Below are 13124 nucleotides of genomic sequence, written 5' to 3' on the forward strand. Positions count from 1 at the left end.
CTTACAGGCATGCTATAGAGAATCAGACTGAAATATGTGGAATTGATAGTACAGAATAAAAGTATTTTGTGTCCCCATTTGCAGGTGTGCATGACACAAACATGTCCTGGGGACATTTTTTGACAGGGGCCTATGATTTTGTTCTCATCATCCCAACCCATGAGTGAGACATGCTCGGACAATGGAATGACTGCCCAATTCTAAAATGGAATTTTTCCAGTGCTTGAACCCAGTACCTTCTCCAAGTGAAGTTATTTCTTTGTTCTTGCTGATCCTCCCAAAGGTTATTTGTTTAATTCTTTAAATATATATCCTGCCTGTTCCTTGGCCAAGCTCTCCAAGAGTCAGAGATAAGAAAGTCATTTTTGCCTATCTAAAAAGATTGCTTGCAACAATATTTTATTTTATTTATTTATTTTATTTATGCTATCAATTTCCATATTGGAGATTGTTGCATTTCAGGACAGGATACGACCACAAAATAGACCTTCTTATTATGGCACCACTAAGAAGGAAAATCATACTTTCTGACTATATATTGGGCAGCTTATACAATCTTAGACAAACCAGTCTAATAAAAGCAAAGATATTTTCCTAAAGAGGTCACAGAAAGTTCTGTTGTTCATATAAGGATGCATCTCCTTCCCTTGAAGTTCTGTGCTCACCACTCTGCCTTTATGTTTAAAGCAATTTTAAAGTACCATAAAAATCCATAAAACTGCAATATGACAAAAGACACAAGTTCAACTGTTTTAAAATCAACAATGGGTAGAAAATGATCTATCTGCTAAACGAAATAGGAACGTGTTTTATCTTGGGTGAAACATACAGAAGAAGGAGCCAACGGGGCCTTTTGGGAAAAGCATTTTTCCCACTTAGAGGCTTCACTGAGGCTTTTAGTTGTCTGCTGTGATAACTGTACCATGATGAAGAAGTTTTCAATCGTCACTATGGAAACAAAATACTGGAACAGAGGGATCCAGCAATAATTCATGTGCATTCGTATGAGCTGAGGACAGCAATAAAAGACTGGTAAGAGCAACAGTTCTCAGTTATATAAACTGAATTGCTAGGTGGTTGTATAATTGCTAAAATTAATATCCATGTTCTGGGGTAGCATTAAGCATTGCGGACATTACACTCGGGAGAAGTTTATGTTCATGTCCAGTTCGTAACTTCACAGAAATATCTGGCTGCTATTGGAAGCAAAATTATGGACTAAACCAGGCTGTCTCAGTTATCCAGCAGACTGAATTTGTGTGCCCTACTAGTAGGAACCATCGTTGTGTTCCTGAAGGAGCAGTTCCAGACGGACCAAGGCTTTTTCCCAAACATATGTACCTATCCCTCTTGGTCCATTAATTACAACTGGAACTGCAGCTAATTTTCCATGATCTCTAGGTTAGTGCACTTTTTCTACACAGCTATGGTATAGGTTTTAGTCTCCATCAGTGGTACTGACATAGGGGCTATGGATGAGAAAAGAGGGTCTGATTCATCTGTGAAAATATCAGTGATTATAAAGATCTGTTTCGTGTGAAAGAGCTTCTTCTTACTGATCTAAATCTCACCCATTGCCACTCACAAAATGCCAAAAAAATCTAACTGTATTGATAGTACTCACTTAACAACCATTTGTTTAATGATGTTTCATACTTATGATGGTGCTGAAAAAAAGTCTTATGACTGTTTCTCACACTTACAACCACTGCAGCATCCGGCAGTCATGTGATCACAATGTGGGCACTTGGCAACCAGTTCATATTTATGACCATTGCAGCATCCTGTGGTAACATGATCGCCATTTTTGATCTTCTTGTCCAGCTTCTGGCAAGCAAAATCAATGGAGAACCACATGATTCACTTAATGACCATGTGGTTCACTTAATGCCCATGGTACTTCTCTTAAAAACTGCTGCAAAAAAGGTCATAAAATCGGGTCAGATTCGCTTAATGACCACTTCGCTTAGCAACCAAAATTCTGGTCCCAATTGTGATCATTAAGCAAGGACTATCTGTATAATGTTCCTTTGAATCAGAAATATCCATGGCTGAAATGGTGCTGACTAGGAAGTGGTTTCTCTTTTTTTAGTAGCATAGTACAATGGTACTCTTCTAGTGGAGCAATATTTCAGAATATTTTAGTGGTTATAAAACAATTGGCAGGAAAGGGTCTTATCACTGATGAAGCTTTTTAAAATGACTCTAAACTGCTACCCAAGGCAAGGGTTATAAGCAATATGTGTTGGACTGAGTTAGGTACACCTACCTGATGTCCTTGGTGATGTCATTTCAAATACGAGCATCTCCACCTGTGGAGTCTGTAATATTCTTTCCCCGAAAGTTGGATTTTCTGTGGCTAAAAGCAACAATACAGGACAGAAGAAGTACTAGGAAAATTTCAAGAGAATTACTAGTCAGATGATAATATAGTCCCTTTTTTTCACTTGTACTTAACCATGGCACAAACACATCCTGGCAGCGTCACAAAGAGCAGGTGGCAGCTGTGACGCGGATGGTCTTTGCACAATGTCATCTTGTGTACTAGTTGCACCATGGCTTGGGAGGCCCTGCCCACTGCCACAACCCAGTCCTGGCTGGATTATGACAATGTGCTCTACCCACAGCTGGCATTGAAAACCATCCGGAAGCTACCATTTAACTAAAAGATTTATGTAGCTGCCCATCTTATGTACAAACAATGACAAAACAATAAAACCAGTGAAACCAACAGAAAAACTCCCACCAAGCAACACGCCCCTCACATCCAAGAGACAACTTTCCCGGGCTCCAGCCACACACTACCCCAACGCTTGAGGGAAAAGGCAGGAGGCTTTTCTGAAGGCCGGGAGGGTGTTCCAAAGGGCAGGGGCTGCTACTGAGAAGGCGTACTACCCAGGTCCCACTAGCTGGTAACACGCAAGGGAAGGGACTCAGAGCACACCCACCCTATCAGGTCAGGTGGAACAGGCAGATACCCTCAGGGAGAGGCTGTCCCACAAATAAGCTGGCCCTGTGCCATTCAGGCTTTATTTATTTGTTCGTTCATTATTCAGATTTAGCCACAGCCCATCTCCCCCAAGAGAGGGACTCTGGGCGGTTTACCATAAAATCAAGCTCCGATCATAAACATTAACATCTCATAAAACCTTTAGAACACATAAAGTTTTGCATTATTTATGACAAGTTAATAGAGTTTCTAGAATGGCCCCTAGATATCAGCTTTGTTTTCAACTGTGCAACTACCAGTCATTATTTCCAGATGTCAGATATGGTAGATGTCAGGCTGTGGTCTCTGTATCAATGAATGGGATGAAAATGGGACAGACTTTAAGGCTTGATCACCAAGCAGCAAGGGACACATTCCAACGTCTCAAAAACTATATCTTCACAATACAGGTAGTCCTCACTTAACAACCATTCGTTTAGTGACAGTTCAGACTTATGATGATGCTGGAAAAACTGACTTATGACCAGTCCTCACACTTACAACCGTCACAGCGTCCCGTGGCCATGATCGCCATTTTCAATGTTCCTGGCCAGCTTCTGGCAAGCAAAATCAGTGGGGAACCATATGATTCATTTAACAACCATGTGATTAACTTGATGCCTGCAGTGATTCACTTAATGGCAGCCACAAAAAAGGTAAAATTGGGTTGGATTTGCTTAATGACCGCTTCACTTAGCAACTGAAATTCTGGCACCAATTCTGGTTATTAAGTGAGGACTACCTGTATGCCAATATCATGCTGAACCATTTGACCTCCTTCCATTATCAAAGTATTTCCTTGTAAACACTGCTTTCTTTATCATAACCAAGCAGAAAGGCTAATAACAGATTTCCATAAACTGCTTTAAAATACACAGTTGAAAATTGCTGTCCAAAGTGTTCAGATTTATTCGTATCACCAGCCCAGATTTTCTGGAATAAAATCCCTCTGGCCTGACAATTCGTTAAGCAAGCAAGGGCCATGTTTTGGAGATGTGAGTGATGGCTGGCAGGTCAGAATCTAGCCTGCTTCTCAGGACAACTGTAACGATGCCGTCTTCTGTTTGAAGAAGAGTGGAAAAAAGATTCTAAATCGGCAAAGCTGACTTGGTTTTTTAAATAATTACTGTACTGCTTAACACTGAACCTGAAGTGAATATTTTCAGAAGCAAATGGCTTAACAGCTCTTCTGGCATGCAGCCAACAAATAAACAAACCGTTAGGGTCCCGGCAGATCTTTCAAAGCTGCGGACTGTGCAGACCGAGTTTGCAAGTGGGCGCGGGCCTGTTTGTGCTTTCGGGCACCACCAGATCCCGGCAGAATCCGGCCCGCGCTTTTCCTTCGGCCCTGTTGCTAACTTTTTCCAACTAAGTTTAATGTGTGGAACAGCCGTGACGCCGGCGTGAAACGAGCTGCTTTTTTTCTCTGTCGCGGCGCGGGGTAGGTGAGCGCCAGGGGGCAGCGGCCGTGGTGGGACGAGGAAGGTCCCGGGGAAGAAAAGGTGGCCCCGGCCGGCTGCAGAAGCCCGGAGTCAGAGGCGCGGCCTGGGTGAAGCGAAAGGCTGTCCCGCCCTGCCCTGCCCTTGGGATCTCTGGCTCTGGTCCTCCTTCCCACAGCAGCATCTTTTGGCTTTCGCCTGCGGGTCAGCGTCTCCTCGCCATGGCTCCCTCCAGGCCGGCGGCATCAGGCCGTCCACTGAGAGTGTGGGGTTTGCTTCTGGCAGGTGAGTCTCCCTCGCGTCCAACTGTGCGCCCTCTCGGAGATGGGGGACCTGCCGGCCGGCCTGGCCTGTCAAACCCCTCCGGACATGCCTAGTTGGCAGGAAGAGTTGGTTAAACTGGAGGAGAGGAGTGTGCAGCCTCTGGGTCGGCTTCGAGGGAGGGAAGGAGGAAGGAGGAGGAGGCGAAAGGGACGGGGTTGGATGTAAGCGCGCCGCCGGGGCTTCGGTTTTTTTCTTTTCTGGGGGGCCAGGCCCCGTTGAGTAGGGCCGAGGTGTCACGGAGAGAGCAGGGAGCTTCCCTGCCATCCCGCAGCGAACCACTTTTCAGACCCACAAACACATCTTTCCTCCAGAGTCAGGAATCGACCTGCAACCGAGGCTGACCTCTGAAGGGCGCAGCAAAGTAGCGACCTGCTCCGAATTACTGGGGAGGGGGGGCTGGCCATCTCTCTACTTTTGGGATGAATGGGGGTGGGGGAGTCTCAGCCAGTCCTCTAAGTGCGGGTGGCTGGGATTTAATGTTCTGGTTTGGGATTACTCCATTTATTCGGAACAAGCTGATCTCCTTTCACACTGGCCCAGGAGGCAGAAAATCAACAAGTGCGGCTTTCCGAATAGAGTGATTATAGAAAGCGGGACTGGCTGATTTTTAATCTTTACAGCCCTCTGCTCGAATAACCAGCAGCTCAGCCCTATGGGTGTCTGTGCAGGAGAAACTCTCGGAGAGTGAAGGTGGTATTGCAATAAGTGCCTGATTGGGGATGCTGCTCTGAGAGCCAAAGGGCTTGCATCATATCCTCTGTGAGAATAAATATCAAGAAACACGGCCTGTCATAGGAGCAGAGAGGAAGCCTCCCTTTGCCTATAAGTGGCATGTGGAATGTGGAGTTTTACACCTTAATTTCCTTGATTCAGTCCTCGTATTAATAATTGGGATAGTTTCATCTGTGGTACATCCTTATCAGTGGGAATCAGGGCTTTTTGCTTGTGAATATGCGTTTGTTGTAACCTTCCACAACCTTGGCACCCTCCACACATAAGGACTTCAACTTCCAGAATGACCATGCTGAATGGGCAATTCTGCGAGTTATAATCCACTTCCAGAGTGTGTGTGTGTGTGTTTGTTTATTAATTTTCTATACCCCCTTTATTATTTTTAAAAATAACTCAAGGCGGGGAACATACTTAATACTCCTTCCTCCTCCTATTTTCCCCACAACAACTACCCTGTGAGGTGAGTTGGACTGAGAGGGAGCGACTGGCCCAAGGTCATCCAGCTGGCTTTCACGCCTCAGGAGGGACTAGAACTCTCAGTCTCCTGGTTTCTAGCCCGTTGCCTTAACCGCTAGACCAAACATTATTTAAACATGCATTTAAATAATCATGCGGTGGTTTATCTGCTACGTATTTTTATGTGCCTGCCTATTAACCTCCACTCTCCATATCTTCTTTCCTTATGCATCTGGAGTACATGGAGTGTGTGGTCTGTGCATTCCTGATTTCTAACCAACCTTGGTTCTGGGGAAGCTGCACACCCATTTCCACCAGCTGGAGCCTTTGTTCCTGACTGCCTTTGAAGTTTTGGCTCCAGAGGATTTGAGGCTCAGGGAGTTGGCCAGCTGCCTGGAAGCAGTAGTTGCAGTGCAAGAGGGTGGTGGGGAGGTTGAAGGATCCCCACTTGAGGCACCTCCCCAGCAGCTGTAGGCGTCCCAGCTGGGGTGACGTGGTCTAGAAGGAGCGGTGGAGGAAGAATGCTTTGCATGCCATCCTGCAGTAGGAGATTGGGTGGGGTAGGATGGACAGACAGTCATGCCCATCATGCCCATGACATCCAGCAGGACCCATTCATGTAAATGTACGTGATCCCTGCTTGAGGTTGTGCTACCACCACCTCCCTGCAGCAGCCTCTTGGGAGGAGATGTTCTCTGAAACTCAGCCATCCTCCACAAATTCAGTTCTCAGCCCCCACATCCCTGGCCCAAGGCCAGGCTGGCCGAACAACAGAGCCAATCCCCGCCAGGGTTATTTCTGGCAGTGCTGTAGCTTCCGCTCTCAGGCCTAAAGGAAGGGGAGGGGAGGGCAGCTTTGACATTTCTCTTTCCAGCCCCACCCTTGCATGAGCCACAGAAACAGGTGGAAGGATTAGGATGAGGCATCTGAAGGAAGGAAGCCTGGTTCTGTGTGAAAGATCTGCTAGGATCCTTTAGGGCCAGTAGTGTGAATACTAATCTATGCCAGTGTGGGGATCACTGAACTAGCAGCTCCCTGGTGCAGGGCATAGATCGATCCAGACTGAAGAATCACGATGCTAAAGAGCCCCTGCCAGTTCTTGAACCTACAGAGCATGCTGGAGGCTCTCCTCCTCCTCCTCCTCCTCACCATAACATCAAATATCTTTGAGTTTCATTTTATAGATGAGGAATGTGCCTCACTCTAGACCAAGTTTAAATCATTCCAGTTTTAAAACCCAGCTCTGGATTATTATTATTATTGCTATTGCTATTGCTATTGCTATTGCTATTGCTATTGCTATTACTATTATTGCTTTCTAGTCAGTCTTGACTCCTGGCAACTGCCTGGAATAGTCCCTGCAGTTTTCTTGGCCAGGTTTTTCAGAAGTGGTTTGCCATTGCCTGCTTCACAGGGCTGAGAGAAAGTGACTGGCTCAAAGTCACCCAGCTGGCGTTGTGCCTAAAGTGGGATGAGAACTCATAATCTCCCAGTTTCTAGCCTGATGTCTTAACTACTACATCAATCTCCAGATTATTACCATTACTTTTTTGCTTATTACTTCCTTTTAGAAAATTTTGAGTGGGGCTTTTGTAACCTTTTGTCCAAGGCAGTTTTGTAGAGTTTTGTAGTTCATATCTGCTTAAGTTTAGAGTTTCTGTTAATCTGAGTCTTGTAGGAATATATCACACTTTCTTTCTAAAAATAAAATTTGAAAAGCACCTCTTAAAGCACCTCTTAAATCTGAAGAATAAATAAACTGAAGAACACCCATATTCAATCTAAAGAAACACCAAATCTCCATTAAAATGTGATAGTATGCAGATTTAATAACATATATGTACATATATGTTTATTTATACTGTACATATACAGTAAATAACTTCTGTTCTGAATAAAATAAAATGATTTAGCCTATCTCTTCCCCCTCTGTGCCCCATTAGACTGAGAAAGACAGCCCTGGTTTGATGGTATGTGATGATGGATGTTAATTGATAGGGGGGCTAGGTGTATTTAAGTAAAAAAAAAAAACTTGACTCGGGGCCAAGTGCTGTGGAATGCGCAAGACTGTTGAGTGTTTGCCAATCACTCCCTGCATATTGTCAAGAAAGAAGAAGAAAGTCAAAGCAGCAGATCAAATGGAAAATAAGCTGGGTTTACAGGAAAACCATTGCAGTTAAAAATAAATAGAATAAAACACACATTCTTTCAATAAACTATTTTCTCAGGAGTCTGAAAAAAATACCTATTTCCTAGTAAGAAATAGAATGCATTGATGATAAGTTTCCTTTAATTTGGGTATTATGCAGCCAATAAAACATTGTGATTTCAGTGAAAATAACTACACAGTTACCTAGAAATCATTTCCATTTAGCCCCCAGGGGACCACTACCGGTACATATGCAGAGGATGGGGCCATACATTTTTGTAATGGAATTTAGTGAACTTTAACAAAGTGCTCAGCTGTGTCTGCTCTGTGTTTTTTGTTTGTCCTTCCTTTATTTTCAGATGTACTGTATTTCTTGAGCTCTTAAATCCTTGCTTTTTCAGACAGCGAGTCTAAGTGCCCCAGGCTGCGCCCCCCACTTGCTCTTAACCCCAGCAATTTCCCTTGAATATAGCAATTTCCCACTTTGTTCCCATGATATTTCCTTCATCTCCTGCCCAGCTCATTAGTGAGATAAGCTTCATTTATTTTTAGCTGTAGGGGTGGTATTAAGATAAAGTCTTGCCCTTATTCCTGCACCATCCAATGTTAGCCTTATGGTGTGGGAAATTTGCTAGGTTTCACCACCACTGACATGGGAACCAAAGTTAGCCGTTCAACCGTGGCACTTCCTGGGTTTACAAGCTGATGTGGGCACACCTTTCTGGTCACTTCTAGTGGTCAGTTTCAGAATGCTGCTGTTCTGCTTTTTGCTTCCTAAAGAGCTGAACATAGCTCCTGTGAAACTTTCAGGAAACTACTTGGTGTATAATGTTGGGGTCTGGAATAGCATAACAGTGAAATAGTATGCTAGGTGAAACAGCGCAACTGTGTAATGCTGCAGCCAGCTCACTCCTTCACTTTTGCCTCCAGCTCAAACACGGAGAAATCTGCAGAGCAGCGATTGGCAACTATACTGTATAGAAAAGGGGAAGGAAAGGAAGAAATCCTAAATCCCCTCCCCAAAATTGCTGCCAGCAACTCGGCTCTGTTAGTGATTCTTACTTTTTTCCTAAACTTTATTCAACTTGTGTTATTTATTTTTGGGTTTATTAATTTCAAAAGCTTTTAAGGCATTTTGGTCATATGACTTTATGACACAATAGAATCTAGAAGGAGGAACAGATAAAAGCAGCTTAGGTAAAATGCCTGGCAGAGATGCCTGGGGTCAAGATCTACCCTCTTTCAGCTGCTGCAGTTCTATTGGCAGATGTTTTCCCACCAGCTGGTGATGTGCTGAAAAGGAAAGGGAGCAAAGCCAGAGGGCTCCATCAGGTGCTTTGCCTATCCTATGCTGCACACACATACAGGTAGTCCTCGACTTATGACCACAATTGGGACTGGAACTTTTGTCACTAAGCAAGGTGTTTGTTAAGTGAGTCGTGTGCGATTTTATGACCTTTTTGGCCATGTACAGGTAGTTCTTGACTTATGACCATTCATTTAGTGACCGTTTGAAGTTACAATGGTACTGGAAAAATGACTTATGACCGGTCCTCGTACTTATAACCATGGCAGCGTCCCTGCAGTCATGTGATCAAAACTCAGGTGCTTGGCAACCGGTATGTATTTACAACAGTTGCAGCATTCCAGCATCACCATTTGCGACCTTCCCAGCTGGCTTCTGAAAAGAAAAATCAATGGGGGAAGCTGGATTCGCTTAACAACCATGTGATTCGCTTAACCACGGCAAAAAAGGTCATAAAATTAATGACCGCCTTGCTTAGCGATGGGAGTTCCAGTCCCAATTGCGGTCATAAGTGGAGGACTACCTGTAATTTGGGCCCCAACAGTTCAGTGTTCCCTAGTGCCATGCCCTGTCTCCATGGTGACTGTTTCTTTGGCATGTTGCATCTCCACAGTGCTGGGGAACGTGCTGTGCCAAGAGCCTGAACATCCCCATGGCTGTTCCCAAGGCAGCTGCTACCCAGCCACGGGAGACCTGCTGGTAGGCAGGGCTGATCGACTCTCTGCCACGTCTACCTGTGGCCTGAGACACCCACAGCCCTACTGCATTGTCAGTCATTTGCAGGTGAGTATTGGATAGAAAAGGTAGTGGAAATAATAATATCCAAAAAAATTACAAAATACCAGGACTTGCAGATCAAAGTTGAACACTCATGGAAAAAGAAATCTGCTGTTAATACCAATTGTGATTGGCGCCTTTGGTGCTACACCTAAAGGACTCCCTCGAGATTTGGAAATTTTGAATTTATCGGACCTGAGCACCCTAATTTTACAAAAATACCCTGCTTGGAACTGCCTATATCCTCAGAAGCTACCTTAATTCTTAGGTCCTTGATTAGGACTTGAATTGTTAAGTTTTCATCAGTCTTTGACTGTGAATCTAATTATAGATTACCCAAATTATTATTGTTGTTGTTGTTGTTGTCCTTTTGAGTCATTGTTGACTTCTGACAATTGCCTGGACAAGTCCCTGCAGTTTTCTTGGCAAGATTTTGTAAGTGGGTTGCCCTGTCCTTCTTCCTGGGGTCGAGAGAGAAGGACTGGCCCAGGATCACCCAGCCGGCTTTGTGCCTCAGGCGAGACTAGAACTCACGTCTCCCGGTTTCTAGCTTAGTGCCTTAACCACTACACCAAACTAATAATTACATAAAACTAATAATAATTGTAAACCGCCCAGAGTCCCTCTTGGGGGAGATGGGTGGTAACAAAATTTGAAAAATAAATAACTAAATAAATAATAAAATACAATTAAACTTGTATGCCATCCAACTCTCAACAGCTTTGTGACTGATGATTGGGATAGGGGAGGTCAGGATCTGACCTACATTATTTTTAAAAACTAGGAATGCATGCAAATTTCTCCCCCCTCTCCCCAAGAATCCACTTGCTGTGCCAAAATGTGGTGGCATACTATTAAATCATGAAGGCATGATCTACTGACAGTTTTCAAAGGCACGGAAGCTTTCAGAGAGCTTATAATACCTTTTAAAAACCACATGAATGGCAGACCCCTACATGAACACAGTGCCTTCTTTAGTCATAAGACATCACTGGCCCTTTTCACTACATGCTGTTGCTGTGAAAAAAAATTAAACAGAGTTGAAGCAGGCACCAGTAACTGGGTAGTTGTTCACCAGCATGCTACCTAATTTCTTGCAGCACAACAGCCAATTGCTATTTCTCTATATGTATGTGATAAAAGCCAAGTTTCCTTTGATGCCAGATCCTCCCCCAAATCCATTTTTGTGGGGAGAACAGCCTATACATGGCTCCATCTCTTTAACAGGATGAGAAAAAGTGTTTTGTGTGCGACTCACGTCAACCTTATGACCCTGTGTCCAACCGTAACAGCCACCGCATTGAGAACGTGATTACTGCCTTTGCCCGCCATCGCAAGAAGACCTGGTGGCAGTCAGAGAATGGTAAGAAATGGAAGTCTCCATACATAAATGCCAGGATGACATGCTTACACTTACACATTTTAAATTTTTGAGAAGCTGTACAGGCAAACATCAATGCAAATAAGTTGCCTGATCTTTAAGGTGTCAACTGCATTTGGAAGCACTGCCAGTTGCCATGGTTCATCCAGTTGTTTGGGAATATTTTTCAATACATAGAGCCATAGACCATTATATATTATAATGTAATATAATTATATATTATAACGTATTATATATTATAACGTATTATATATTAATATTATATTATATTATATTATATTATATTATATTATATAATATAATATAGTATAATATTATAGCGTAGCGTAGCATAGCATAGCATAGCATATTGTAGTATATTGTAGTATATTGTAGCATAGCATAGCATAGCATATTGTAGTATATTGTAGCATAGCACAGCATAGCATAGCATAGCAAGATTTGGTCACTGGCTGATCTGCAAACCAGCAGTGGGATATGTGGTGGGCAGGGGGAAGTGGTACCTAGTGGAGACTGGCCACCAGTGGCCCTTAGCCCAATGTTAAAAACCCCTTGCCAGCGAGCAATTCAAACCTCTGACCTTATTTTTCCCTGTAAGCTATTACAGGTAGCCTTTGATTCATGACCACAATTGGGACTGGAACTTCTGTCACTAAGTGAGGCAGTTGTTAAGTGAATGGTGCCCAATTTTACGACCTTTTTGCCATGGTGGTTAAGCAAATCACTGTGATCAGTAAGTGAATCATGTGGTCATTAAGTGAATCCAGCTTCCCCCATTGACTTCACTTGTTGGAAGCTGGCTGGGAAGGTTGCATATGGCAATCACATGACCCCAGGATGCTGCAACCATTGTAAATATATGCTGGTTGCCAAGCACCCAAATTCTAATCACGTGATTGCAGGGACGGTCATAAGTGCGAGGACTGGTTGTAAATAACTTTTTTTAGTGCCATCGTAACTTTGAATGGTTGCTAAACAAATGGTCGTAATTCAAGGACTACCTGTACATGAAGGTGAGCAGAGAAAGAAAAGGATTTCTGGAAAAGACAGAAAAAAAAGCAGGTGTCGGAAAGAAAAAAAAAAGGTTTACCTTTTACCTCTATCCTTACTCACAACGTGTTTGGCCCAACCCATCACCATCTGGCATACCCACCTCCAAAGACTGCCCCTGAGGGGATGAAGCACTTGGCAGGAAAAAAAAAAGATGTTTGGCCATTCCTGGTCACAGCAAAGCCAGACAGATTACAGGCTTAGTGTACTGCTGTTTTTACTACAACTCTAAGATCTTGGGGTAGGATGTTAGGGAAAATTACCTGGATTATCTGGACCCGTTTCAGTCAGGATTCAGGGTGTGCTGTAGTACCAAGACAGCATTGGTCGCACTTGGGGATGACCTTTCGAGGACCCGGGATGGGGTGGTGTGTCCACGCTGGCCCTTCTCGATCTCTCAGCGCCTTCTGATACCATCAACCAGGCTATCTTGCTGGACCGGCTCCAGGACTGGGAGTGGGGGGGCTGTTTTGCAGTGGTTCTCCTCCTTTCTCCGTGGCCAGTACCAGTCAGTGCTGGTG

General features: G+C 43.9%; 1 protein-coding gene across 3 annotated transcripts in view; it reads left to right on the plus strand.

The window, feature by feature from the left end:
* The first annotated feature begins 4434 nt into the window (after positions 1-4434).
* LAMB2 (laminin subunit beta 2) overlaps positions 4435-13124 on the plus strand; it is a 53841-nt gene continuing 45151 nt past the window's right edge. For 2 of the 3 annotated variants that reach the window (XM_063291451.1, XM_063291453.1), the window contains exons 1-3: positions 4435-4713; positions 10009-10178; positions 11400-11535. In XM_063291451.1, the coding sequence (XP_063147521.1) occupies positions 4650-4713; positions 10009-10178; positions 11400-11535 (370 nt within the window). In that variant the 5' untranslated portion in view covers positions 4435-4649. Of the gene's footprint in view, positions 4714-10008; positions 10179-11399; positions 11536-13124 lie in introns of those variants that run through there. The other variant, XM_063291452.1, reaches the window with a different exon arrangement.

Source organism: Candoia aspera, chromosome 2 (assembly GCF_035149785.1).
Source record: "Candoia aspera isolate rCanAsp1 chromosome 2, rCanAsp1.hap2, whole genome shotgun sequence".
NCBI lineage: Eukaryota > Metazoa > Chordata > Lepidosauria > Squamata > Boidae > Candoia > Candoia aspera.